The 27,877-nt window shown below is 42.9% G+C and overlaps 2 protein-coding genes across 2 annotated transcripts; both read right to left on the minus strand.

The window, feature by feature from the left end:
- Window positions 1-265: 265 nt before the first annotated feature.
- RTCB (RNA 2',3'-cyclic phosphate and 5'-OH ligase) lies at window positions 266-10,840 on the minus strand. The gene is made up of 12 exons (XM_074539305.1): window positions 10,643-10,840; window positions 10,466-10,544; window positions 9,433-9,500; window positions 8,176-8,275; window positions 6,948-7,104; window positions 6,196-6,352; window positions 4,922-5,081; window positions 4,426-4,601; window positions 3,748-3,936; window positions 3,156-3,266; window positions 2,345-2,464; window positions 266-1,300 (listed from the first exon to the last, which is right to left on the minus strand). Exons 1-12 carry the CDS (start codon window positions 10,733-10,735, stop codon window positions 1,193-1,195), a joined length of 1,518 nt encoding a protein of 505 aa, XP_074395406.1. The 5' UTR covers window positions 10,736-10,840; the 3' UTR covers window positions 266-1,192.
- A 645-nt stretch (window positions 10,841-11,485) lies between these two features.
- Window positions 11,486-27,860, minus strand: BPIFC (BPI fold containing family C). The gene is made up of 16 exons (XM_026795947.2): window positions 27,518-27,860; window positions 26,211-26,337; window positions 25,738-25,849; window positions 25,484-25,612; window positions 24,554-24,709; window positions 23,734-23,797; window positions 22,818-22,878; window positions 21,758-21,849; window positions 19,750-19,923; window positions 18,933-18,986; window positions 17,471-17,641; window positions 16,879-16,946; window positions 15,569-15,611; window positions 14,683-14,746; window positions 13,842-13,918; window positions 11,486-12,224 (listed from the first exon to the last, which is right to left on the minus strand). The coding sequence occupies exons 2-16, from the start codon at window positions 26,323-26,325 to the stop codon at window positions 12,159-12,161; spliced, it is 1,446 nt and encodes a 481-aa protein (XP_026651748.2). The 5' UTR covers window positions 26,326-26,337; window positions 27,518-27,860; the 3' UTR covers window positions 11,486-12,158.
- Between the last annotated feature and the right edge of the window lie 17 nt (window positions 27,861-27,877).

Here is a 27,877-nt window from a genome sequence, read left to right on the forward strand (position 1 = left end):
CAGCCTTGCAGGCAGCCGCCACCCCTGGCCGGTGGTGGACTCGGCAGGACAGGTAACAGCCAACACACTCCTGTCAAAACCGAGCTGGGAAAACAGCACTGCACTGCCCTTCCTTGTATCCTGCAGAAATCCTGCCATCTGCACATTCTCTGCAAGATCCATCACCTGAAGTCACAAAAGGCAGCACGTTTCAAGCTCATATGTGGCTAAAATGTCTGTTGGCTGCTTTCAAGTACACAGAATAAATGTGACACAGACACACTGCCACATCCATCTTCCCATTTTATTGTAATCCCCAAAATGATCCAGTGGGGATGGTCAACTTCCCCTCCAGCCTTGGTTAATGAATGTAAAAGAAACACTCTAAGTCCCACTGCATTGGGCCTGACCCCGAAACTGGGCTCCATTGAATCAGAGCTGTGGGACACAGTGAGCAGCATTACCCAACCCAACTTTCACATGCTCAGAGCTTCTTAAAATGTTGGATTAGCACATCCCTAAGTTAAGTCACAACTTTTACTAGGCAAACAAAACCTCTCAAGGCAACATACTCAGTTCTACTCAGATTTTCCAAAAACCTGTGGGAATGCCTACTTGTCCTGAGCCAAATTCACCAGGTGCTGTGTTAAATGGGAGAGGCTGGGGTAAGACAGTGTCTCCAACTTAGCTAGCCCCTCTCAACCTGAGCAGGAGACTAGTCCTAGAAATCTAGACTGCAGATTTCTTACCCAATTACCAGAAAACATGCAGCAGTACAGACTATGTAGTGCAACACCTTGTCTATCAGAGTACTTCCACATGTAGAAAGAGCTCCAGGCACTCAGGTGGGGTGACAGCAGCTCTGGTTCATACACCACCTTCAATGATGGAGGTGGTTTTGCAGCACAGCACTTAGTGACAACTCAGGCAAGTCTGAAGTCCTGCCTGAGCAGGGAAATGGAGGAAGGACTGCATATAAAAACCAAGACTTACGTATTTCTTTGCCCCGTCCTCACAGGAAAACAATGCCATATAACAAGGAGGAGGGGCATTAATTATGGCTAGGAGTGGTAAAAATAGGTGTATCCTCAGCTGTTGTTTCCAGAACAGGAATGTGATATTTGAGCATCCTACAGAGCCCAAGAGGTGTGGGAAGATGATAACTCTAGTCAGTTTTGTGTAAGGCCTGGAGACATGGGTGCCTTGTTGGCTCCTAGCCTTTTATAACAGCAATAGGTCTCAGTTTAATGGCTTTCTTGCTGATGCCAGCTTCATGGCAGGTGTTAACCACATCAGTCACGTTCTTGTAAGACTCTGGTGCCTGGAGGGGGGGAAAAAAAAGAAAAGACAAAACTATAAACAACTGATAGTCACAGGAAATCAGGCGTGGGCTTTTGAAATCCACTCTTCACAAAAATAACCATGTCAATGAAGAGTGTAGAAGTAGGTGAACATATAGAGAATCTGTCCACCTGATGTATCTAAGAAATGTGTAAGACACTTAGCTTTCCAAATAAGCTCTCATCATATTTCAGACAAAATATTAGCTATTTTAATCCAGTTTTTCAGATAATGAGTGCCCCAGCATGTTAGAATTGCAAGCCTCATTATCTAGTAGGAAGTGACTCCAACTTGTTCTTTACAGGTTGCCTTTAAGTTTTATCTTCACTGCTCCTCAGTGACAGCAGTCAAGGTGTCAAGGTTTAACTCTAGAGTTTCCCCCTCTGGCCCCTAATCTGACAAGGAAGCTGCTCTTGAATACAGACTTTAATGTGATCAACATGTTCATATAACACCAACACCCAGAAAAGCATAGTGCCAAATGATTAACACTTTTATGAGTGAGGTTGTGAACAGAAAAGGCATGCTCATATTAATGCAGAGGAGCTGGAAGTCATAATACTCAAAGTTCTCTGACCATTCAGAGTTCTCTTCTTGAGCAAATATAGGAACTCATCTTAAAACAGGATCTTTCACGATGCTACTAATCTACATGAAAGCTGCCGAGTAAGGTAAATTTGAGGCAGGGAGAACACCATTCAAGAAGAAAATCCATAAAACATAACTAGTTTTGTAGATGCTCACACAAAGACAGCAATTATCCCTATCACCAGGCAGAAGAGGAAAAAAGCATACCCCCAAAACCTGTCAATCAGGCATCTCGCCTTTCAGCATGCTTTTAGGACAGAGAACATTTCACATCATTTTCCAAAAAAATTGACAGCTCTATCAGAAATCACACAAGCTGCATATTTACAGTACTGGCAATTGCTTAGTACTGCAAAAAATCAGGTCAGGGAGGGTCATTCAGCCAGGGAGCAAGACCCCCCCTTTTCCTTCTAAGATAATGAAGTACTAAACTCACTTCTTCCATGACCAGTTTGGGAGAAGCAACACGGATGGCAATGCCCATGTCAGCCAGCTTGTCCAGTACGTCCTGGAAGTCCAAGTTACGTCGAGATTTGGCTCGAGACAGTGCACGACCCTAGGCCAACAGTTGTGTTAGTTCTACTTTTTGTAGCAGTTTGGAAAAACAAAACTCTTTCTTATAAAAAAACCGATTATTGCATTATAAGCAAACACAGAATGACTGAGAGCACAGACCACAGTAAATCTGAAGACAGGAAATTAATTTGCCCTTCAGGTCACAGGCTCCTGCAAAATCACACCTCTGGTATGATGAGTAGGAAAGTTTCATTTGTATAACACACTTGTCTGCAACTGTCATTTTACCCAAACCAAACAGTATTCAGGACTTGGAATCTACTGGAAGATGCTTCTCTTCCTCAGTCATTGTCTCACACTATGAATAACAGGGGAGAAAACACCTTCTAACTACTGAGGAGTTTTACATATAGACAGCCTCAGCCCAGTTAACCCCCTAGTTAGCTCAGAGGTATCAGAATTTCGTAAAATAAGCTTATTCTCCACATCTTCATCCTAACATCTGCCTTATAAAGAGCAGTATCCCCTGGGTTTTCTGCAGAAGGAGTCACAACTACTCAGTAAGGGACCAAGACTTCTACCTTGCAGTTCTCCTGGGCAAGGACTACTGGCAAGGCTAATGTCTGCTTGTATGACCACCAGAGGAATCACACATTGGCTGACCCTTCAACAACTTGTTCTCTGGGTGAAGTCTCATCCCAATGCCTCCCTGAAATAACTTCTTGACTTACAGCTCCATGGCAAGTAGTTCCAAAGGTCTCAGTCATGCCTTGCTCTGTGCCAGTGAGGACATAGCTGCAGGTGCCCATTGTGCCACCGATCAAAACAGGCTGTCCAGTCAGCTGTGGATGCAAAGCATTCATTCGTAAGAAAAAGCTGAAAAATCTCATTCTTAATAAAAATCTGAGATGAACTGTGTCTCCAGAAAAGGAAGTCAGATTAACATTCCTTGAGAGCATCCCTGGTTGTCTCAAGTGCCTGGAATCAAAGCATTCTAGAAAACTAACTGCTCTGAAAGATGCAGACCAGTAGATCAAAAGCCTTGTGTCCAACAGACAGACAAGGCAAACCACTGAATCCTGAAGTCCAGAAAGGACTTCTTTCCTTTCATGTTCTTCCAACCATTTTGTGTCTGGAGCAGAAAGAGAAGCTCAGTGCCCCAAAGATCTAACACACACAGAAGCTGAATACTGCCATCCCACCAGCATTCCAGTGCTGTTACCTTAAAAAGTTAACTCACAGCATTTAGGTATCTGTTAGGAACCCTAAAATTGTCTGATTAATTCAGAATTCTCTATTTCCTTCTCCCAAAGGTAAACTTACTTGATAATCAACAGCAATAAGAGGATGGTGAGGGGGGAAGGCCCTGGTTGATCCCTTTCTGTGCACCAGCAGAGTCCGCTCCTTTCCATCCACCACATGCTGTTCCACCTTGGCAATGTTGTGAGACACATCATAGATAACGTGCATGTCAAGGTCATCTGGGGTTGTGTTGAACACTTTGGCAAAAGCCTAAAAAGAGAACAAATCAGGATGCGAGATACAAGATCATCATAATTCAGCCACAGTGGAACTGAATACAACAGTGCTGAGAATGACAGAATTGGACTGCATAGATTGTTTCTCTGCCCACTGGCAGCTTCCTGTTGTAATTCAGTCAGAAATCAATTAGGCAAATTTGTGCAACTCTGAAAAGCTGGCTTTAGCAACAAAAAACCCCAATTTGAGCAATAAAACCTCAGTTTTCTTATATCCTCTGTTTCCAGCTCAAGGCGTTTTCAAAAATACTGCTTAAGCAGCTTCTGCCAAGTACAACCTGGTGATGTTGAGAGGTTTCAGACAGATTGTCAGGACTACAGCTTTGTGCAAGTCTCTCCGGAAAAAAACAGTTTAAGAAACACACAAATGAAATAAAGTTAAATAGTGCAACTACTCTCTGTTCTCTATGTCAGGGATGAAGCAGGAAAAAAATATCTGCATCAGAGACAACTCTGTTCCTACCTGTCGTGTTAGGAAAGTCATGGAAGAGCGGTTAACCCAGGCATAGTTGCCAGCAGCTGCCATTCCCTTCAGGTAATCCTGTCCCTCTGCAGAGGCAATCCTGGCACACGCCAGCTGCCGATCATTCACTATGATTTTGTCCCGTTTCATAGCTTTTTCCATAGCCACCAGTGCATCTGGAAAATAAACACAGTAAGTCTAAGTGACTTCTTTTTTTGCTGCAATCTTTGAGATTAACAGAGTGTCTGTAATTTATATCCTAAAACTGAGCTCATGTGTCAACGGTCAAGCCCAAGGCCATTTCTCAAATGCAAAAGCAAATCTGTGGCAGAACGTATCAACTGTTTGCAAACAGATAACACCAGACCAGGCAATTCAGGATCCTCTCAGCAATTTACTGTAGGAAATGCTCTTTGGTGCTGGAGTTTGCTGTCAGTGACAAGACCACACTGAGGAGTTTGCCTCACTCCAGGTAGCTACACCAGTCGGATCATACCTGTGGCAACCTGGTGGCCCAGCCCTCTGCTTCCACTGTGGATCATCACGCACACCTGCCCTTTGTGGTCAATGCCCATTTTCTTGGCAGCGTATTCGTTGTAAATCTCATCCACCACCTGGATTTCAGCGTAATGATTTCCAGCTCCCAGGGTCCCCAGCTGCCAAGCACAAAACACTGATCAGACAGGGAGCCTTTGGGAGCACAGGGGAGAGCTACAGCAGCAGGCAATAGGGCAAATTGCTACAGCAAGGTTTTGGGTTTAGAAAAGGTTTTTTGGGGGAAAAATATGCCCATATAAACTGCAAGGAAGTAGAACTCAGTAGCATCACCATTTTCCTTTTTGCTCAAATTTGTAACTACCTGTGGTGTTGGAACAAGACTGTGATTAAACAAGAGGAGCAGGATCTACATACAGACTGTGCTGCCACTTTTTTCCAACTTACTTTGGCCTGGATGGGAAGAGTATAGCGTATTGAAACTTCAGTTTGTACAGACAAAGCAGACAGGCTTATACTCAGTTATAACTCCACAAAGAAATTACAACATCTTGTTAATTACGTACTTAAAACTTTCCAGTAGATTAAAACAAGATATTCCATTTCCAAGCCCAAATTTTTTCAACTCTGTAACAGATGATTGCTTATTTGCAAGGCAAATGTGAAAACTGGGGACATAACATTATTTTGAGGTTAAATTGCTGTAATTTTGCACCACCCCAATTAATAAAGAATAATATCAATTAGACCAAGAATGTACAAGAAAGCTTTACAAATGTCATTAGTATAGCCATCTCAAATTGTTCCACACAGAGTAGTGTGAAATATATATAGAAATTAAATCACACTATATACAGAAATTAAATCCAACTCTTAAACTGTGATTCAGTTATGAGCTAGTTCCATTTATTATTGTATCTTTTCTTGCCCTGCTATTAACTTGCTGAGCAAACATGGACTAAAGTTGAACACTAACTCATCTATCTCTTAAAAACAATGCATCTGGATGTGGAAATGCCACCCAATATAACTTCCAGTACCAGACATTAACAGATGAAAACCTGATGGGCCCAGAGACCTTGGGTAAGCCCAGTATTATTCTCCTCTGTTGCAGCTTTATATAGCATTATTCAGAACTGACCTCCATCTCATCTTTCCCCTGCCCAGAAATGCCAGACAGAGTTTCAAGAAAAGACACAGAATTAGAGAACTACTTTCTAACATTTATATTTGAACGCTGGGAGCATGCACAGCCCCACTGAAAGATAACATTACCTGAGGCAGGCCCCTTTTCTTTGCCCTTGAAGAGACTTTGTTGGGGTCGGCCTGTAGCATTCTTCCATATTCCTCACAGTGCTCCTTGTCCTCTGCCCAGGCATAGCCCTCTCGGAGAGACCAGTCCACACCCATCTCCAGCGCCTCTTCCAAATCCCTGCAATTACCAAACACCTACACATAAGATGATTATCCTTGGATATCCTCAAAACTCCACTGGATATGGCCTTGAGCAACTTGAGGCCTTTTTTTGACAGAACAAACTTTAGATTTAGATCCTTCCTGGAAGGAGTCGGGTGAGATGACCTCAAAAGATCCCATCCAACCTAAATTACTCTATTATGTTATGGTCAGCCTCCAACTCCTAACAACAAGTCCAGCTTTTTAATACTTCATGAAAGCTCTACAAATATATTAACTTCTGGTACATCATCACTTTTTCCTCTTCGCTGGGTGGGAAATATCCTATTTTCTATCTATAATCCTCTCTTTCAAAAAAGGCCTTTATGTTCATGGAAGTTTTCAGAAGAAATGAGAACCCAGCAAGAACCTTTAAGGGGTTTAAATGGGGGAGGAAAGAGCTGACTGTGCATTGATGATGATGTCAGTCCTGGTAAGGCACACATGCAGAAAGAACAGAGAGCATTCTAGAATTACTTTTCCTTTCTTAAGTCTCTCACTAAGAATCTCGAGTCAAAACAAACAACAGAGATGTCCCCTCTAGAGATGTGTGCACAAAGTTATTCTCTTACTTGGCATTCATGGGGATGACACCTTTGGAGCCAACACCAACAGGAATGTGGTCAAACATAGCCTGGGCGAGCTGTTCTTTCACAGGCTGCACATCGCTTTCGTCCAAATTTGTCCGCAGCAAGCGGACGCCACAGTTGATGTCAAAGCCGACACCACCTGCAAGAGCAGAAAAAGCCATGTCAGGGAGCACATTCTGAAGGCTGCAATCTCACTCCTTTTCCTGTGACACAATACTGGCAGAAAATAAGCAGAACTGTACTAAGTTTCATTTTAACAGATTTATATGAAGCCTCAGACTCCAAGACATAGCTGTATGATTGCCTACAGAGCTTTCCATTTACAAAGTTACTCCAGCAAGCTGACAAAGAGAAGTGGACACAATTATAAAACACACTGCCCATAGAAAGAAGAGAGAATGTTCCTGTTCTGCTGCCTAAGGTCAGAAGAAAAGTGACAGAGCTTAGAATGGCTCCCTGATGTAAAATGCTCTTGAAAGCAATACCCAAAAGTAAGTTCTTTTTTGAATCTTCACTGGAATAAATAATAAATAGTTATAAGACGTAATAAATACTTATAAGGAATACTAAACTTCAGTTCTTGATGTTTTGCTTAACTATTTATAATAGTAAATTCTATAAGGCAACACCGAATGTGAAAGATAATCATGCCACCTTTATTATGAAGGTTCTGCTATTACGAATGTTAGAGGGGAGATACCAAACTAAGAGACTTTGGGTCTCAGTCAATTAGGAACACTTGAACTGATTAAAGCAAAACTAAAACACGAGTATCATGTTTCATGACAACCACACAAGCTTCAGACTGTCAGTAACCAAAGATCTGGGTGTTTACTATAAAGACAGACATACTGTAAAGTTATGTTTTAAGTGGAGAAATATCCTCAAAAGATGTTTTCAAACTACTCAAAGAAACTAGTCAGTTCTTTATCAATCTGGTGAAACAAGGTCAAAGACTTCAGAATTGAAGGACATCACAAGTCCAAGCTGCAACACAAGGGCAATTGTCCCTGTACTGTTTAGCTGTTCTCAGTGTAATGACCTGCTCCATAAAGAATAAACACTCTAAGTGCAAGAATTAAGCACCCCTTAACTTCCTGTAATTCTCATTTTTTTTGCTTTGTTTCTGAATGTAAAGTCCTGCCTTTTGAAAAGTATTTTTATGCCACCCCAGGTATTTCTCAGAGCAGGTTAAGCCAGTCATCCTTACCTGGTGAAACCACTGCTTCAGGATCACTCATATCAAAGGCAGCCATGTTGCCAATAGCAAATCCATAGCCAGAATGGACATCTGGAAGGCCTATTGATCTCTGAAAGGCAATTTTAAAGCTTTATGAAACTCAATGCTTGCAGAGTAGCCTTGGTTATACTATGCCTTGTGGCAGTGGTTGTCATATTTGCAAACAAATATACCAAAAAGAGAATGGATGTTCAGATGCAGGTGGAGTGAACACATCAACTCAGGTAAGGGTCTAATCTCCTGCACTTACAGAACAGTCAAAAAAAGCAGAGAGCAGATCTCTGAAGCAAACACCCTGTGACACCCAGAAAGTTACCAGAAATTTGAACTTTTCAGTATCTATTAAAGTGCTACCACACACTGAAGTGAACAGTACTTTTGAATGGAATTCTTTGCTTTTTCTGCCTCTCCTTGACATCACCAAGAAATCCTTGGAAAGATTTAGAGAGAAAAAGTAAAGATCTGAATATGTAGATGATTGTAGCATTTCTTCTACAAACTACCAGCCAAAATTCCCATTTTAGAAGGTTGTTATTATTCTACCTTACTCCATTTTGGCCTGACTCCTAAGGCATTTAGTAGCATGATGGTCTGCCTTTTACTGCATCCATAAATTCAAAACTTCTGCCAAAAGAGACAATTGAAAAAGTCTGTAATTTGTTGCTTATATGCAACATTGAATGTGAAAAGGATAATTTCCACATTGTACTTTGCACTTCCTGAAAAGAGTCACAGGTAAGCATTTTCCTCCTGCATCATTATATGTGATGCTTTGCTTCCAAAAAGGCACAGGATGAGGGAAGTCAATGTTGAGTGCATCTGAAGGGTCACAACTCACATGAGGCCAGTAACAATAGTACAGACAATGGTACCACTTCCTGCTCTCTCCACACTTCTCCATGTATTCCAGAGCAGAGGCAATTCAAAACCAACAAGCCATTAGTATGAACAGTGGGAAAAGGTGGCTCAAGAAACTGAAACAGCATGAAAACCTCCATGTCAAAAGACAAGCAATGAAGTAAGTGGCTGCTTCTCTCTCTGATAACTCAGTTTTGCAGCCTGCCCTTGCAAGCACTCCTTTGTCAGACTCAGGTTCCTAACATACAAACTGCCTTGAGAAGAACTTTGATCCCTATCTCTTCTCATGAGAGAGTTTCCATTTGGAATGCAATAATCTCAGGCAAATGGGAACAGAAAAAGAGCAGATTTTTCAAAGCAGGTACTCACGTGAACAATGCCAGGCAATGCAGCCACATTCCCAATCTGTTTCATAGCAGGCAGGAAGCCACCTGCACCTGAAAAAGATTTTTTAAAAAAAGTAATCTGATAATTTACCATAATAATCACAATGAAACACTTTCTAAAGAGGCTGTTTAAAACACTGGCAAAAAATAAGTCAGCCACCAGCAAGACTTCTAACATGGTATAAAGAGCCAGGCATTGTCCACAATCTGCAGTTTCATTAAATGCAGTGTTTATTTCACTGAAGACCAACTTCTGCTGTTTGTACCCATAGTGCGGGGTCTGTGCTAACAACAGCAGCGTGCTGCCCCAGCCCAGCTAGCGGCTGGGATCCAGCCCTGCACTCCAGCCCCACAGCGAGCAGCTCCAGGCAGCATCCCCCAGTAAAACTCTGAGCGCGGCATTCAGGGACACTGTGAGCAGCGGCAGCGCTGGCACAACCCGCCACAGCGGCATTCAGGGACACTGCGAGCAGCGGCAGCGCTGGCACAGCCCGCTACAGCGGCACTCAGGGACACTCCGAGCAGCGGCAGCGCTGGCACAGCCCGCCACAGCGGCACTCAGGGACACTGCGAGCAGCGGCAGCGCTGGCACAGCCCGCCACAGCGGCCGCGGCCCGAGCGGCGCGCACGGCGGGAGAGCGCGCTCCCGTCCGCCGCCTCTCCGCGCTCGGCGCCGGGCCTGCCTGCTTCACTCTGCGGCTCGCAGAGCGACGTGCGGGACACAGGACAAGAGGACAGCTTTAAGTTGTGCCAGGAGAGACTGAGCTTGGACATTAGGAGGAAAGTTTTCGCGGAAAGGGTGATTACACGTTGGAATGGGCTGCCTAAGAAGGTAGCGGAAGCACCGTCCCTGGAAGCGTTCAAGGAAAGGATGGACGGAGCACTCAGTGCCACGGTCTAGTTGGCATGGTGCTGCTCGGTCACAGGCTGGACTCGATGATCTTAGAGATCTTTTCCAAACCGACTGATTCTATGTTACCCAGGGGCTCAGGGGGTCCGCTCCCCGCCGGACCCACCTCCGCCGCGGCAGGCATTGCGCAGCTCCTCGAACATCAGCTTCTCCAGCGGGTCGTTCACGTAGAAAACGCCCTCCACCTGCGGGGAGAGCCGTCAGCCGCCGGGGCCGCCCCGAGACCGATTCCGCGCCCCTTCCCTGACCCCCACCCCGGGCACCCAGGCCCCGTCCCACGCACACGCATGTTCGGCACGAAGCCCTTCTTGATCCGCCAGCAGTTCTTGTCGATCTTGTCCAGGTACTGCAGCTCATCGTTGTAGCTGCGGCTCATGGCGGCGGCGCTCCCGGTCGGCGGATCCCGATGGCAGCGCCGGCCGGCGGCAGGAACTGACGCGGGCCCGCGGCAGCAGCGGACAGGAGCCGCCGAGGCTCAAACCTCCTCCCTCGGCCCTGCCTCCTGCCGCCGCCGTCCGTCCGTCCTTCCCTCGCCCGTGCCGACGGCTGGCCCCTCCCCAGCGAAGCCCATGCCGGGCCCGTCTCCCTCGATGCTGGGGCAGCCCGCGGCAGGCACTGGGTACCCGGGGCCGGGGTGTGAGAGGGAGCGCAGGGGGCTGGGTTGTACCTGGCTGCCTCCTCCCTCACACCCCGTACGGCTTCTGTGGAAAGTTTGTGTGGGGCTAGTTTGTGTGGAAAAGCCCCAAGTATTTTTTTGGAGTGGCTGTGCGTGCTGAGCCCCGGGGCAGAGCACCTTTGGGGTGTGTAGGTACCTCCCTGCAGCAGGTGGGATGAGCTCGCTCCGCTCCGGACAGCAAAAGCTGCCTGCGCCCCATCGCTGATTGTTCCTCAGCATCGGGAGGCCAGAGCCGGCTTCCCGTCCAGGTTTGGCCAAAGCACAAGCCCCTACGCATTGCAGGGCCGGCATGGCCCTCTGCAGAACTGTGTTCACATTTGCACACCAATAAAGTACTGGGAAAAAAGGAGGAGAACGAAAGAGGGTAACACACCATACACAAATGAAGTAAGAAAAGTATCTAATCTTCAATTCAGAGAAAGATGTCAGAGAATTAGATTTAGAGGACTTACCTAGAAACACTGAAGGAGTTAAATGTATCTAACCTGGCTAAACAGCACTAAAGAGGGCACATGACAGGCACACGGATTTGAAGAGTCACCCGGAAAGATGGAGAGTAGCAGTGCCACTGGCTCAGGTCCTGTTCTGCGTATTAAGATTTATGTTAAGACACTGCAAAGATTTTACTTCCCATTCTAACTGGGACAGTTCTCAGTCTGACAGTTCCACAGTTCTGGAGAGTGCTCACTCCCTACCTCATGCATGGTGTGCAGAAGAGAAGTGCTTAAGGTTGTTAGAGTAGAAACATATTAGCAGCTGTATCTGCCCTAGCAGCATTTTGACAATGTACTTTCCCTAATTTTAAGAAATTGCAGCATCCTTCCTTCTGGAAGTGTATGGACAAAAGTGTATTTCAAAAGAGTCATTAATCTTAAAAACATTTTTGCATCAGTTAAACTACAGAATAAATAAATGTCAAGCATGCATTACATGTTTTCCCTTGGGGCTGCTTGTTACCACCATTACACCAACTAACCATTCCATCAGCTTTTTTTGATTCCCAGCACCCCCTCTTGCCCCCAGCCAGGATGGGGGTTGTCAGAGCTCAAGTTAAACATTTCAGCAGAACTGGACAGTGTTTAGTCTTCAGAGTCACATTATTGACTTGATTTGAAGTTCATGCTTAACACGTGGTCTCTCTTCTCCTGTAGTGTTTGTAGTGGGCATCAGTCGAAATCAACACATATCCCTGCAGTGAGGAGAACAGTCATGGACATACTATGAATTAAAATTTTGGGGTTTCTTAAGTTCAAATTGATCTTGGTGTTTAAGGTCCAAAAATCTACTGAGAAGAGCTGAACCTTGGAAGTAATAAGTTTTATTCAACTCTGTCCTTTGAACTTTGCAAAAGGACTCTATCTTTCCCTGGGTGCTATCCCTTTGTACCATGTTAGTGACAGAAGGGAATCTAAAGATCATACAGCCTACTCAGGAAGGTTCATCTGAGCCTTGAGGCAATTAGGCAAGGATCACAAGGGATTACCGAATTTGTGCCACTTAGGAATTAGCCATTCAATCTAAGCTTGTCCTTAAAGCTTCCCCCAGTGTCAGCACATACAGAGCAATAGGCCTGCAAAGAGCAGCTCATCACAGTCACAGAATCACAGAATGAGTGAGGCTGGAAATAACCTTAAACACCATCCAGTTCCAACCCCCCTGCCATTGGCAGGGACACCTTCCACTAGATCAGGTAGCTCAAAGCACCATCCAGCCTGTCTATGAAAAGTAAGAATTGTTTTTCTTCCTGTTGACCATAGCCATCAGACTGGGACTGGAAGTGGGAACTCTAGAACTAGAGTCTAAACTCTAGCCTTTAAATGGGAATCTCATTCACTTTGGTAGGGCATGGCAATTCTGTGTTGTCTCTCATTCCCTTGTTACTGATGAGGAGATTGGTGAGAGAACATGAGGGGGGAATGGGCACCGCAAAATTACTAAAATCCTTCATTCACAATTAGTCTATAAGACTGTTGGCAGTGAGTGCCACTGAAAGCACTGTGTGAGCAATTCTATTTTGTAGGGAACCAGGTATGTGGGAGGCAAAGAACAATTAAAATCAATCTTTGCATTTCCTTACCTGAGCTGTGTTTTGTGCTTAACCACTAACAAAGATTTAGAAGTCTCTGCAAAGAAAAACTTCAAAAAAACTGAAAATAACTTTGAGAAGTTGTTAAGCAAGTGGAGAAATGCAGAAGGCTTACTCATTTTCTGGGCATTAATTTGTCAGCAATGCCCTTGTACTGACTGGTTACCTAGCAACATTCTGTGTGCCCAAACTAAGGGCTAGTTTTGGAGAAGGATAACCAGAAGGCAAAAAATATTTTCTGAGAGCTCACTGGCTACTTTTGGCTACTAGCCTCAGTCATTATCACCAATTATTAACAAAATCCGGGCATCCTAGATGCACAAAATTGAATTCTCGTCCCTCTCATATTCCAAGTATTCAACAAAACTGTGAGATAGCAATAACTCTAATTTGATGTGGTTGGCCAAACTTGAACAATATGTCAAGCCCGTTTTTACACTCAATTCCAACTTAGAAGGCTGAAAAATTGTACATTTGATCACTTCATATTTATATAATCAGTTCTAACTTTTCCTCTCAAAGAAAGATACATTTGTTTCTAATAGAATTTTACCATTACTAGGGACCTCATTTTAAACCCATTTTTATTAGTTAAGTAGCTCCAACACAGCAAATTTCTGGCACTGAAGAAAGTGAATAAATGCCTAGGGAAAAAAAAAAGAAGTAAAAAGAGAGATAACCTTTTATAAAGGAAAATCTTTCATAAGTACCAAATCTCACCTGTACAATTGTAATGTGAGGTCTTGTCAAGGTAACATTGGCCAGATTGGGAAGAGGGAATCCTTTTGACAGTTTAGCTTAAAAAAGAGACAAATTATGATTTAGGTATGCATTAGAAAGATAATAAACTCCTGCCCTTCAACAATGCTGTTCATCCAGAGACTTGTAGGTCATTTCTAACAATCAGCCTCTTAGGCTTCACAAGCAAGCCTGGGAGGCTGCTAAGATGCTCATTTAGCAATGGGGAAAAAAAGAATTACGAGTGCTTCTCTCTTGGCAGAGTGTTGCAGCCAAACCAAGGATTTCATGTTCAACATATTACATACTGAGTGCTTTGTCCCTAATGATCCCTGAGGGATTATTAATACAGCTCTACCATCATTAGGACCTGCTCCCATTTGTATCCATTAGCTAAAGAAGGTGATGTTTATCCCAGGGCTGACACAAAGCTGTATCTCCCTCCAGGGCCTTAAATAAGATTTATGAGAGGCAAAAGCTCTGTTCTGGTCTAATAAAAAGGAATACATTTCACATATAGTGGCCTCAGGCAGGTGTGCAGATGAGAGAGATTTTGCTTTTCTCCCTGATGCGTCAGGACCACCTAGACTGAGATGAAGGCAGATGAATTTTTGGTTTCCTAGTAATTTTTCCCCTTTTTACAGAACAGTGAGAGGGAGCACTTACACTCACAATCTTTGCCTTCCACTACTTACTGGCAGATGGTCATTTTCTACTCCAAGTTAATGGGAGCTGACAACTTAATCAGAAAGTCAGTAGAAGTTCCTAGAATAACCCATTCTGATGGAAGCTTTTTAGTTGATGCTTTGAAATACAGCTTTACCATTAGCTGATGGAATTACTTCAGTCTGGAAAATGTAAGATAGGATGTTCTCCAGAAGTACGACCTGCCACAGACAAGAAAACTGAGTTAGCCATCATTTCCTGATGGTGGAAGAGCTGTTGTGCCCTAATCCTGGGTAGAGTTAGTAGGCTCTTAATCAACTTCCAGTTCTCTTTTGGCCTCAAGAGTCATAAGCTCAAGTGAACTTCAGATCTTAAGGTTTTGGAATGATGCAAAGGAAGTGAGATGCAAAATGCAAATGTATTTCATTATGCTTGGCCAACATTTTAATTTAAAACAGTCTATTTGCTTTATTTGTGAGATAATTTATCACCAATAGCAAAGCAGGACTAGAACAGTTTTAATCCTTTCTCCTCCGCTACTCGGAACTGATTGATTATATTGAGAATGAAATTACTCTGTGGGGGCAGGGTTTTCCCCTGCAAGGCTACAACTGCACTATTTCAGGCACCTGAGAGAAATATTTTGACTCCCTGTCCTTGCCAGAATTCTGAGCACCTTGATGAGCATCCACGGAGTGGCTGTGCCTCAGCCATCCCTGTGCCCATTGGATGGTGCTCTGCTCTGCTGCTACAGCTCAGCTCTGCTCTGTCTCACCCTGATGATTCGAGAGATCTCTTCCTATGGCAGCCAGGGCAACTACAGAATGTCTCATTTGCACAGCACTAGCTTGCCCCAAAGAGTTTACTTTTAACTCTTTAGGGCAAGAACAGAGAGGTGGCTGCCAGAAGACAGGAAGAGAGCCACTTGGGAATGAAGCCAAATGATTTAGAAATACTGATAAAATTTAGCTGCTTACTCTTTAGCCTTGATATCACTGATATTCTTAGTTTGCATTTCCTATATGCTTCAACTACCCGCTTACCTCAAAAGAGCCAACATTGGAGTGGGCTAGGGAGAACTGGATCCTGAGGGAAAGAAGTGAAACAAGATGAGTCACTAAGAAAGGATAAACAAAGTTATTCTAATCATGTGCAGTCATGCTGTAGAGCTCCAGGTCTTAGGAAGCATCTGTACAGAGATTTTTCACCCACTGCATATTGCTAGATACAGAAAGATGTGGTTTTCTTGGGGCATTGCTGAGCATCCATGCAAGAGCGTGCTAGAAGGGTTGCAGCCAGCAATTTGAGTGTGCTTCTCCCTCTGTACTGTTCTGGAAATCCTACTGACAATTGATTTTACCAAGGACTTGTAGGGTGTCAGGTATTTTCCAAAGATTTTGGTACATCTGCATAATGCTTTCATGTGAGTCTTACCAGGAAGGAAGGATCTGTTCATTGTGTGGTGCTGCTGCTACTGATGGCTTTGTTGCTACTGTCTCTGTTTCCAAAATGAAGTACTTATTCCCTAAGTTACTCTTGTATCCAACAAAAGATTTCTGAGTTTCCTCAGCACCAGTACCTGAGTTCTCAGGGCCAGCTTCCAGCACACTCTTGATTTTCCTCTTAAAAATGACTGCAGAAAATGCTAACAGCACTATCCTCCTTAAATTCCTAACATCCCTCTGCCCTGATGAACTCTGCATGTTCTTAACCCCGTATCTTTCTTAGGGACTTCTATGAAATTGGAGTCCCAATTCCCAGTTGTGAGGTCCTGATATACAGAGCTTCTTCTCCATGAAATGTGACATGTTAGATGTGTAAATGGCCTAGCCTCTGGTTTCCAGCTTTCTGTACCTTCCAAGTTGCAGGACTTCAGTTGGTGAATGCCTGCAATAAGAATATCTGCATAGGGGACCTGCAGGGACCCAGGTTCTTCACTGTGCCCTGGACTGCTCTGACATTCTTTAGTGGCACAGGTTGTCTAGAAAGCCATGACATCTTGCCAGCCAGAAAGTGATGAGGGAAACTCTCAGATGATTTATGGTCATCAAAACTGCCCTGCATGCTTAGTTTATCTAGCTCAGAGGGGAGAGTAAATGTAAAAAGAAGGGAAGTCTAGTGAGACCACTTCCCTGCAGCAGTCCACTGGTGGGAAGCCCCTTGGGGCCATTGCACTTGTCAGAGAGAAGCTTCCTGCCTCCTCTAAAATGTACAAATGCTGCCAGATTAAGAGAATCTAATGCAGGTGAATTTACCAGCAAAACTTATTTACAATTATCTGATCAAACTACTAATGTTGGGATTGCTAACATTGTTTTCCAAAGGAAATCTTTTTCATCCCAGATTGGATTACCTGTTCAAACACAGCGAGCCCATCAATTTCTGATCAAATATATTCAGGGAAATGCTGGTGTTGGCTGCCTGCAGAATAAAGAAACCATGGATTGCCAGACATAAAAAAAACCCAGGACCCTTTCTGTGAATTAGTCACAAACACATAAATACCATCTTTTCAGTTATGCATGGAAGCTGTTTTAGGTAAATGCAGCTTTCTCATTGCAAGGCTGCACACAGCAAATGTCTGTTCATTTGAATGGCACTGACAAGAGCTGAAATGGGGGTAATGAGATGTCATTAATCAAAGCCATGAACAAGATGCCAAGAGGCATGACTCACACTTGCAGAACTGTCATTACAGAGAACAAAACCTTGCTTAATCAGAGCCACTACATGTTGGGAATTTTGTCCATCTGCAAGAAAATGTTCTTTGCCACAGAGATGTCCTATAGGTTAGCTGAGGTCATGCCTATACCTGTGACTAAGGGGAATATGCATATTTACTAGAAATTTGGCATTTTCTTTGTTTCTTGTATAGAGTTTTGAAATAAGGAAGGAACAAACATATTTAACCCTGAGTTAAATGTCACCTTGTTTGTTGTACTTACTATGTTCATTGTGAACAGAGACTGGGCAGTTGAGTCTGGCAGAATGGCCAACACCTCCACAGAGCCCTGAATCTCTACCGTGAAGGAATCCTGCTGTAAGCTGATGGTAGGGATTTCAGTAGACATTAGCTTCAACATCACTGGGTAGGGTGTAATTGAGTATTTAGCTACCTGTAAGATTCAAAGACAAAAAAAAAAGAAAAAACATTTTTCTCGTTGAATGGATCAGAATACTGCATTTTCTCACTTTTGAAGCAAAAATTTTAAAGTATTTCCTTATGATGAGTTTAAGGGCAGCTGTTAACATAAGATTCTTTCCGGTAAGCAGGAAATAAAGGTTTTCTGTGGTGCTAAATTAACAGTATTGGCCACTCAGGAATGCAGTGAAAAGTTCCTTCCACTTGAGGAATACAAATTTTTCCATATTATTTCAAGAGAAATTGAATACTAGCTTGTGGACAGAGGAGATAAATGGACCTGAATGTGGTATTTAGTTACACAATAAAATAGCTCAGGAGTCATTCACTTTGAAATTCACCCATCTCAGGAGATGGGTTCCTCCTCAGGACTGTCCTCAGAGGAGCCTCACTGTGTTCATTGCCTAAAGAGTGAACAGGCTCACAAAGTTCAATATTCAAAACAGAGGGGGTGGAGTATTTGCATCAATGCTCATGGCATTTTATGGAGAACATCATACATGCCTACCCTTGGAGAATTCTTATATTTCTGAGGCAGGAACTTAATAACATCTGGGAAGCAAACAAGAATGTAAAGTACTTTGAACTATTAGTTTGATTTCACCCATCCTCTGCATTTATAGCCTAGGGGTTCTTCTCCTCATTTTTGGTTTCTCATCCTGTCTCAGAAGGCTGGTGGAAACCATGCATGCTCAAATTCTCTGTCCTGTTATATTCATCTCCTTCACCTAAAATAAATGGAAATCCTGTGCATCTGCCTTGTCTGTTCCATAGGATGTAATGTTTCCTGTCCATCCGTTAGCTCATTTTCCTGCACATGGTCCTTTCCCAGGTTTTCTGCTCATCAGTCACAGGTCAGCAGCAAAGTAAAGAGAATTAAGCAGGTTTGGGGAGGAGAAAGGCGATTTTTCTGAGCTGAGACCGCTCTTGGATGCCTCTCAAAGCTGGACTCATGACTGGAAGCTTTTTCTTGCATGGAGCTGGTTTTAGGTAGGAACAGCTGTGGCTTGGGCATGGTGCCCAGAGAAAAGATTGATGTGCAAGGTTATGGGCCAAGATTATGTTTGGTAACAGTGCAAGTCATTCAACTCATCGTGGGGTGGGAAGTGACAAGGCCCATCTGCTCTGCTGTTACAAGGCACATGTGTGCCTGCTTCTCCCGTGCAGGGGCCCTGCTGAAGCCTTTGGGATACACCAGTAGTGAGGTGTCTTGACACCCACACTGGGTGGCTTCCCTGAGACTTTGTGAAAGTAATGACACTCACCTCAGGGATGATACTGCTAAATATCTCTGTGTTTATATTAAAATAGCTGCAAGTCTGAAGGGAAAAATAAAAGAGAGAAAACAAATGAGTTACCAGATTTGACCTTCATGGTCAGCTTTTCTCTAAATGCATTATTACAGTAATTTCAATTAATCTTGATTTTGTTTCTCTCAGAAATATTCCTAAGAGACTCGGTATACTTAAAGCAGCTTCCCAATAACACATGCCAAAATAATCCCTCAGAAAGTAAATTCAAAAAAAAATTCAAAAATTCAAAAATTTACTCAGAATGTAAATTGAACCTCCTGCAGTCGGGCTATTCAAAATTCAAAAAATTCAAAAAAAAATTCAAAAAATTCAAAAATTTACTCAGAAAGTAAATTGAACCTCCTGCAGTCGGGCTAGCCAAGTCAGGCAGCCTTCAAGCCACAGATGCTGTGCTTTGACAAATGCTTTGCTTACAAGGCCCCAGTAGTAATTTCATTCTAAGATCCCTTAGAAAGCAGCCAATGAGGCTGCAAAATTCTCCAGAGCTCATCTCTTGTCCCTGTTAGAGAAGTCTGTGCCTCAGGTCTACAAACCCCTTATTTTTTGGCAGTATTTGGTTCTTGGTTCAGTGGAACTTGGCATGCCTGGCTGTGGCCTGAGACATCTATAAAGAGTGTAAGTAAAAGAGAATAACAGTACCTAGTATTTATAATCTTCTGTCCCAGGACTCTACAGACCAACTGAGAGCTTTATGTGGCCACATACTGACATCTGGCAGGTCAAAGCCCTAACTGAGCCACTCTGAGCCCATTCCTTGTGTCCTGCTCACCTCCTCTGCAATGGTCACGTTGAAGGCCCCTGCGGTGTAGTAAGCAAATGAGGAGCTCTGAAAGAAATACTCAGAGAAGGCAAGGTACAGCATGGAGTCACTTTGGTCTGGGATTGTGAAGGGAGCTGCCATGTAGGGAGAGTCAGTGTGGTTTCCAGCTGGGAAGACTACGCCCTAAAATTGTCAGAGATAAAGAAAACAGAGTCAAAATATAACTTTACCATGACTGTAGACAATGAATGGTACTTTCCTTGACTTTGCCCTGGCTATTGATTTGGATAATAAATGAGTATGCAGGCTTTGTAGTACACCCTGAAGGCTTAGTGCTTCCAAGCAGGTGGTGAAGGCAAGTTCCAGCATTTGGACATATTCACAGATGAGGCCCAAGATCTGTCTTTTGTGATACTGGTCACCAAGGACAGTCTGCCACCTCAGACCACCCTCTAAATTAAGGGTCTAAATATTGCATTGAGAACATGACTAGCTGTCCTCCTTTCTCCTTTTCTCATATCTAGGAATTGAAATCTGAGAACTGCTGCTTAAGAGCTATCCAATGGTCTCAATTACAAAATTGTTCTGTAAAACCAGAGGTCATTCTTGGTCAAAATCAGCACTGTATTGTGCCCAGAATCAACTTGTGCAGACAAAAGGCTTATGAGAGAGCAAAGTTGCGTCAGACAAACCTAAAATGCCTATGTTGTCTTCTGCATTAGCCATCATATTGGCCAAGCCTTGCAGATCTAATACTTCCAAATGCATACAGATGAAACAAAAAAGTAAATCAGTAAAACTGATTGGAAGTGATGAAGACATTTAAATTTTAAAGATTTTTATGTCCATTTTATTAGTTCTGTTTCTGTTTAATCTCAAATGTATTTTGTCTGTCTTTATTTTCTCATCTAGCTCTAAAGTTCCTATTGTCTTTTAAGGACTATCAAAATGCTTACAAGGTGCTGAATCACAGTAGGTGACCTCTCCGTTCAATTCTCACTTGCTGGAATTACCAGTCTTTGTATATTTCCCCAGTTATGTGGAAGAGTAGCTCTTGGAACAGCCATGATTTTACATCTTTAGTTTGACACAATTTCCTGCTTAAAATCCAGCTGCTGCAATACTCAGAAGAGTTTGACAGCAGCTGCACAGCTGGTGTGCTCAGACCAGTGTCTACCACACAAGCAGATACTAACTTTTTGTTCCTTTTTGTTTCCCCCTCTCTTATTTCCCTGTTGTCCTTTTTTTAATACTTAATTTGTAGGATCTTTGTGACAAGACTGCCTTTTCATTTGGCCTTTGTAAAGAACCAAACACAAGGCAGATTAAACTTAATTAAGGATTGCAGATACTATAATAATGACAACTACCCTCAATCAAATCACCTTATACAGAATGACAATGAAGTCATTTTAGAATCAGGAACTAGTCAGATTTTTTCAGTACATAAGGAGACTTTTTCCTTAATTTGGAATAAACTTTCAAGTTTACAGACTCAGCAGCATTCCTTGGGCTCCCATGCTTTTGAAAGGGTCTTCTGCCTTCCCATTCAAGAAGCTAGGGGCTTAATTCTTGCTCTGATAGTCTTGCTCTTTCTTCTCTCTCATCCAACAGCAGACACGCCTACTTAGTCCCATGTATAGAAATATTATCCTGACTGACTGAACAATGAAGTCCCAGCTATAATCAACAGTGAGAGAAAGATGAGGTTTAATAACTTTTTTCTTTCCTTTCCCTTTCTCTTTTCTTCTGTCTTGCTTAGTCTTTAACTACACTCTATTTTTTACAACCAGCTCAACAGCAGTTTAAAGAAAAGAATGTGGCTTTTAAAGAATTCATTGCACAACAGGATTGTTACAAATTATTACTGTAACAAATTCAATAATGCTTTGAAATGTCTGTCTTCTCAGATGGTAAGCTTTTATGTTCAGGCCAACAACCATGGTCATCTTAGAAAGTGCCTCATAGAATAATGGAACCCACAGCAATGTAGGCAAACAGCACTACAGGCAACTACCTTTAAGTCCAGGTCAATGAATGTTTGGAATACTGCTGGCAAGCCACTTAAGGAGTAGTCTACTTCAGCCAAATCATCAATCTGCATTACAGCTGTAAGAGTAGTAGATAAGACACAGAATATTACAAAAAACATAGAAATAATTTTATATCTGCATAATTACAATTACATAATTTTATGTATACTTGAAACTAAGTCAAACTATGTATACGTAAAACTAAGTCTTTTCTGAAAGAGAATGACACAAATTGTTCCAGAGAGTAGGGAAAAACACAACCAGGGACCTCCTAATATGCATTCTGACATAAGATTTGATATTTCTACTGAGACTTTATGTAAAGTGCCTTCTCTAGTTTGTCTATTGTTTTCTCATTGTGGAAAGTAAGTTTGGTCTAACCCCAAAAAGGAGATGGCCATATCAGTGCCTCAGGGCATAAGGAGGTGTTGGGATTTCTTGTCAAGGAGTTTTAAGAGCATCCCAAGTAGCTGAAACTTGCAGGTACTTTCCCAGGAGAGTGCCTGATCTGCTTAGATACCTGTTTTTCGTGTGGTATCTGACCAACACTTTGGGTGTCTTAAATGCCTGCAAATCTAACCCACAGTAGTTCAAGTGAGAAGACTTTTGCAAAGGAGCTTTTTCATTTTGTCTCTGGCAAGTCTGATAAATAGGTAAGTAAAACTTAATTTCCAGTCAGACTAGGAGAACAGACTTCAGCTTATAAAGTGCTGTGTGTGCAGGAAGAATTGGAGCATGGTAAAGGAAAACTGTCTTAGCAGTACTGTGTGGCCTCTAGGTGGCATTTCTCACAACAGAAGTGCACACTGCCACACTTGCAAGTTGAGAATTGCTAGCAAGTCCTTGGCTCTTAGAAACACATATTTCTTGCTCAAGTAGCCCAGCCTTTAGTTAACTGTGGTTCTGTATGCAAGGGAGCAGATGGAGCAGAGGGACAGATAGCACTCCTGGAGGCATTGCTAAGCAGCTGCTGTTAAGGAAGGGGCAGAATTTCACTGATCAGAAGAGAGAAAACAGAAGGAAAAGGTGTCACTGATGACTCACCATTCGGTGATCGGAGGTCTCCATCTATCAGTTGGATCCCAGCTCTGATATTGGGACATGACTACAACAAAAGCACACTCAAGTTATTGCCTGATTACCATGGATGCATAAGCACCTCTTACATGTGTGCTAGCAGATCTTTCTGCTGCATGACACACATTGCAGCATTTGTTTATCAAAACACCTCATCTGGCTTCTCTTTACCTAACTGGATCCCCAAGGTATCCGCTTGGTGCAATGCGAGTGTGCTGTATGTCAGAGCTACAAAAAAGAGGGACGTTTCCAGAGGCAGCCTGGTGGGGGTGACAAAACCACAGCCTTAAATAGTGCGAGGACAGATCTCATACTGGTGTCACGGGAGAGATCTCAGAATTGCGGAATCATTTACCTTGGAAAAGACATTTAAGATCAGCAAGTCCAAGTGTAAATCCCTGGACAGAATGACAGCCATCTCAAGCTCTGCTTCCTCTCAGTGGCCCAGGGCAGGCTGTCACCAGAGCTACTCACCCCTTTGCTACAATGAAGTTGAAAGGTCATACTATCAGTTGACATACTATAATTTCTCTATGTATTGCCCAGTATATGTTTTGTCTGCCAAGCATAAAAATAACCCAAGCCCCAGGATGCCTGTAGGTACATAGGCAGGGACTTATTCTGCATTGTAATGGAAAAAATAAGTACATTATCCATCCCAATTGCTACTATGGTTGAACATAGCTATGTCAGTATCTTGGCTATGAACCTGAAACTTTATCTGGAATCATTTCTGGCTGGCAAAATGATGACTGTGCTGATCAGACCAGAATAGGACTATTACAGGATTATTTTTCTAATTCTTCCTTTGCCAAGTTCACAGCACTGACTTGTGACTGCTATCCTCCTTACACCCCTCCCCTACACAATGTGAAAAGCTTACATTAGTGACCAAGCTCCTGTGAATGGGTTTCTTCAGATACTTGATAAAGAAGTTATACAGGAAGCTAGAGGGAAGGAAGAAGGCAATTAATGGGTCAAGTACTATAGTCACTAAGAGGAAATCAGGTATCTCTGCAGAACATGAATTTAATAGCCTCTTAGTGTGATATTCTATTACACATGGGAGCTTTTTGAAATGTAAAAACTGTCAGAGAACCACCATTTAGAAGATGATAATTTCAGCACTATGCATGTCAGCCTGGGTTAATTAATATTTATTAAAAATGGATTTCTTCAGAAGACCACCATCTTATATGTACAAAATGGTCTCTGCACTAGGAACTTCCAAAACAAGTAAAAATAAACAAACAAAAACAACCCCCCCAAACAGGTGACAAGAGTGGTATTCAGAGAGCGAGAGAAATACAAGAAAATAATGAGATGCTGTTTCATGGGGCTGTATCCAGAGGGTTCATAGAGAGTCTGCTTCTGTTCAATTTTGATAGCACTGTGAGTAGGAGGAGTGAAGCATAGTACAACCTCATAACTTCTACCTAGAGCTGAAGATTAGAGCAGAAGTTTGAAAGTGCTGAAGAAGCACAAGGGATTGTTTGATTCCGTCTTTATCTTCTACTGTGCATAAATACAAGGCCAAATATCAATGCTGGCCATTTTAATGCTGTTTTGGGGCCTCAGTTCTCACCTGTGGTTCTTTATGATGCCTAAAAGCAGTTCTGTGTGCCCTAATTTGTAAAGCTGTTGCTGTGCCATTCACTGACAGTTATTTTGTGAGAATGTTTATACAGATCTCTTCCACTTACCCAGTTTTCCCATTCAGCTGGATATCTACATCACCAGGAGTTGTCCGGCAGCTGGTGAGGGCTATTGATGTAGGGTCTGCATTATCCAGGGGTGTTGAAAGGACTGCAGTAACAAACACTTTTGAAATGTGCACTGTGCCTCTTCCACTGTCTTTGCTGCATCAAGTGAAAAAAATAAAAACTGAAAATAATCCACCTCTTCACCATGGAATTGCCTGGTGCTGTGGACCCATGGCTGGTGCTGGTCACTGCCACTACTCTGCTTTGCCTGCCTGTGCCGGGTGCCTGCCAGTGAGGGCACTGTGACTCCTGCTGTGCCACCCCCTCAGCTCCCAGGGCCCTTCCCCTGCATGCAGCCCTGCTGTCCCTGGCAGAAGGGCAGGTCAGAGACTCCTGTAATTCAGTCAGCTTAGCAATACAGGTAATGTGAGGAAGAGGGACTTCTTTGCTCTGAAACAGCCTGGGACTAGGAAGGTGTGGAGATTGCTCTAAGGATATTTACATATGCTCATCCATTTTCCACCAGCTTTTGAACTGTATCTCTTGGTGGCATAACAGAGGGTTTCCAATAGTGTGACTGCACTATGAGGGTTTATTATACTAGACTGCGATCCACCACACTACAGTGTTTCTAAATGTGTCATTAGCTGGCGGGCTGGACAATGACAGCATTCAGCTAGAGCAGCAGGCCTGTGCTATTTGCAGCAGTGCTTCTCAGCCATGGGCTCTTTATCAGTGCTGATGTCTGAGGGCGCAGGGCTGTCTCCCACCAGCAGACCTGTCAGAAGCACCAGTCTGTGCTCCTGGGTTACTGCTGCCAGCTGATAAAGAGCACCTTTGCAATGAAGGGGTCACAAGAATAAACTAAAATTTGCATTTTTATATTATCCATCAAGAAAAATAGTCCAGAACATGCAAAGCTGTACATACAACATCCAGGTCCTTATGTTCCAGTTCATATCAATGGTTAAAGAAGCATTTCCAATCACCAGTTTTATCCCAGACCCTGGTAGGAGGGAGATGGAAGCACTGGGTAATTCTACAGCAGTAACATGTATCCTAGACCATGAGAGAGAAAAGGGAGAGAAAAAAAAATTTAAAAATTGATTTAATAAGTCAAAATGAACACAAAACAAGATTAAAATTTCAGTCAAACAAAATTTGCCCCCAGAGAGAATACTTACCTTGAGATGTTGTATTTGACATTACCAAGCCCAAATTTCTCATGGCCAGTCAAATTGGGAAAATGCTCCTTCTCCATATTCTGCTTCAGGATTTCCAGCCCAACCTCCCTGGCTACAGGAAAACAATGATCAGTTCAGTTGCCTTTGACAGTGCCTGTGAGTTTGGAGTTATGTGTTTCTGGCTTAGGAAATGTGATGGACACAGAATCAGCAAGAAACTGGTATCTCACTTGAGACATGGCAGTGCTGTTTCAGATCTCACTCCTAGCCATGGCAAGAGCTGAACTAACTGGCTCAATATCTGAGGTCAGGTGAACCTTGATATGATATACAATGCTGTCAAGCAGATTACTGACTTTACTCTGTTGTGCTCTTAAACTTTCCTTTATAGCCTGCCACTGCCCTCTTTCTTTTGTCATATCAGTATTGAAGGCAATGCTACTAGCAGCTCTTGATGAGAGCATCACACATACCATACTCCAGCCCCTTCTGGGTGATCCTCACTTTGACTCCAGGATTGGCACTCAGTAGCCCACTGAGCAAACTTAAGAGAATGAGAGAACAGCAAATCTTCAGCATCTTCCTCATTCTTTACAGGACCTGTCAATAAATATTTATAATAATAGCAGAAATTCATGCTGTGTCACTTGGTGGTTGCACTCCCTTTCCCCCTACCCCAGACACCAGCTTTCCCTCCAGAATGAAGAAAGTGGAAAGCCCAGCAACCCTGGCAGTGAAGACCACAGACTTGCAAAAACTAAGCTCTGTGGGGTAGAGGAGAAAAGTCAGCCTATCCACTGCCATACAGACTGGGGAAAGTGCTTGAGATACATCCATCTGGACAAACGTTGAACTTTTATGCTGGAATTTGGTGGCTCTACAGGATTCACCACAGGGTTGGTGAATGAGAGAAGCCAATGCCCATCCCAGGGGCTTCTGTGACAAGATTTAAACCAAGATCGAGTTATCTGTATAAATCACAGACTGCATGTAGTGTGAAATTCAGAAGGTTTTGCTTCCAGCAAGGTTTCCCTGGGAGAGTGAGTGAAGCCACCCTGATAAAAAATTTTTAGACAAAACTGGACAAAATCAGAGAATGTTTTTGTTTTTTTTTTTTCCCTGAGCTGGGAACAGGCTTCTATGGAGTTATTTGTCATCTGGGACTGACCTGGCAAACAGGTCACGTTATTATGGTTTTCTTCATTTCCATCTACTGCACTGGATTATAAACAGCTGAAAGTAGAGGAGAGTGTCTTTTCTAGCATTACTTTTACAGATTTATTTTTTTTTTAGTTACACAGGGCTATGGAAGAGCTGGAATTAAACCATCTATAAGGAGACAATTGCCTCTTCCCTAATATCTGAAAAATTGTTTTGAAATTGGTGCATCTTTCAGTAGCTGCTTCATTACGAGAGGTAACAATGTACCTCAAACCACTAGAATATTTTCAGTCATGATCACAATATAAACAATCTCCAAAATTATGAGACAATATTGATTTAATTTTTTAACAGTTTCAACCAATCCTGCAGAACACCTTTGCCTTTTAGTACAACTAGCATTTTCTCTTTAAATTTTAACTGACAGATATTGAGAGATGAAAGAAAAACACTTCATATGTAGAACAAAAACAAAACACTGGAAGAATATGTGTTTTTGGCATATGCATAGTTCTCAAACTTTAAAATCTCAGAATTTAACCAGATTTAGCTACATGAGTCACTTCCCAACAAAGCCATTCCTTGACAAAGAGGAATCACCATGTATTTGTTTCCATACCTCTCCTGTGAAGGGTGAAGACAAGACCTTTGCTGTAGCAGACCACAAGGCTGAGGATGTTGCAGGGAAAACCTTCTGCAGCCATGAGCCCATCATTTAAAGGAAAGAGCTGTGGGCTTGAAGAGAGCCAATTGCTATCACCTTCAGTGGTATCACCTAGGGAGTGGCCTCTGATAACCACATCCCAAGCTATTTTGGACCTTCCAGGTAAAATCTAATAAATTTCATTTAGGGATAAGCAGAGGACAACGTAAACTGTTGGCTGGGGTGCTCAGGTGCCAGAATGCAGAGATTGGGGTGGCATGCTGCCTTTGTGGAAGGTGGTTTCAGCACTGGTTTTTCAAATGAGTAGGAAACCCT

Source organism: Zonotrichia albicollis, chromosome 4 (genome assembly GCF_047830755.1).
Source record: "Zonotrichia albicollis isolate bZonAlb1 chromosome 4, bZonAlb1.hap1, whole genome shotgun sequence".
In the NCBI taxonomy this organism is placed as follows: Eukaryota; Metazoa; Chordata; class Aves; order Passeriformes; family Passerellidae; genus Zonotrichia; species Zonotrichia albicollis.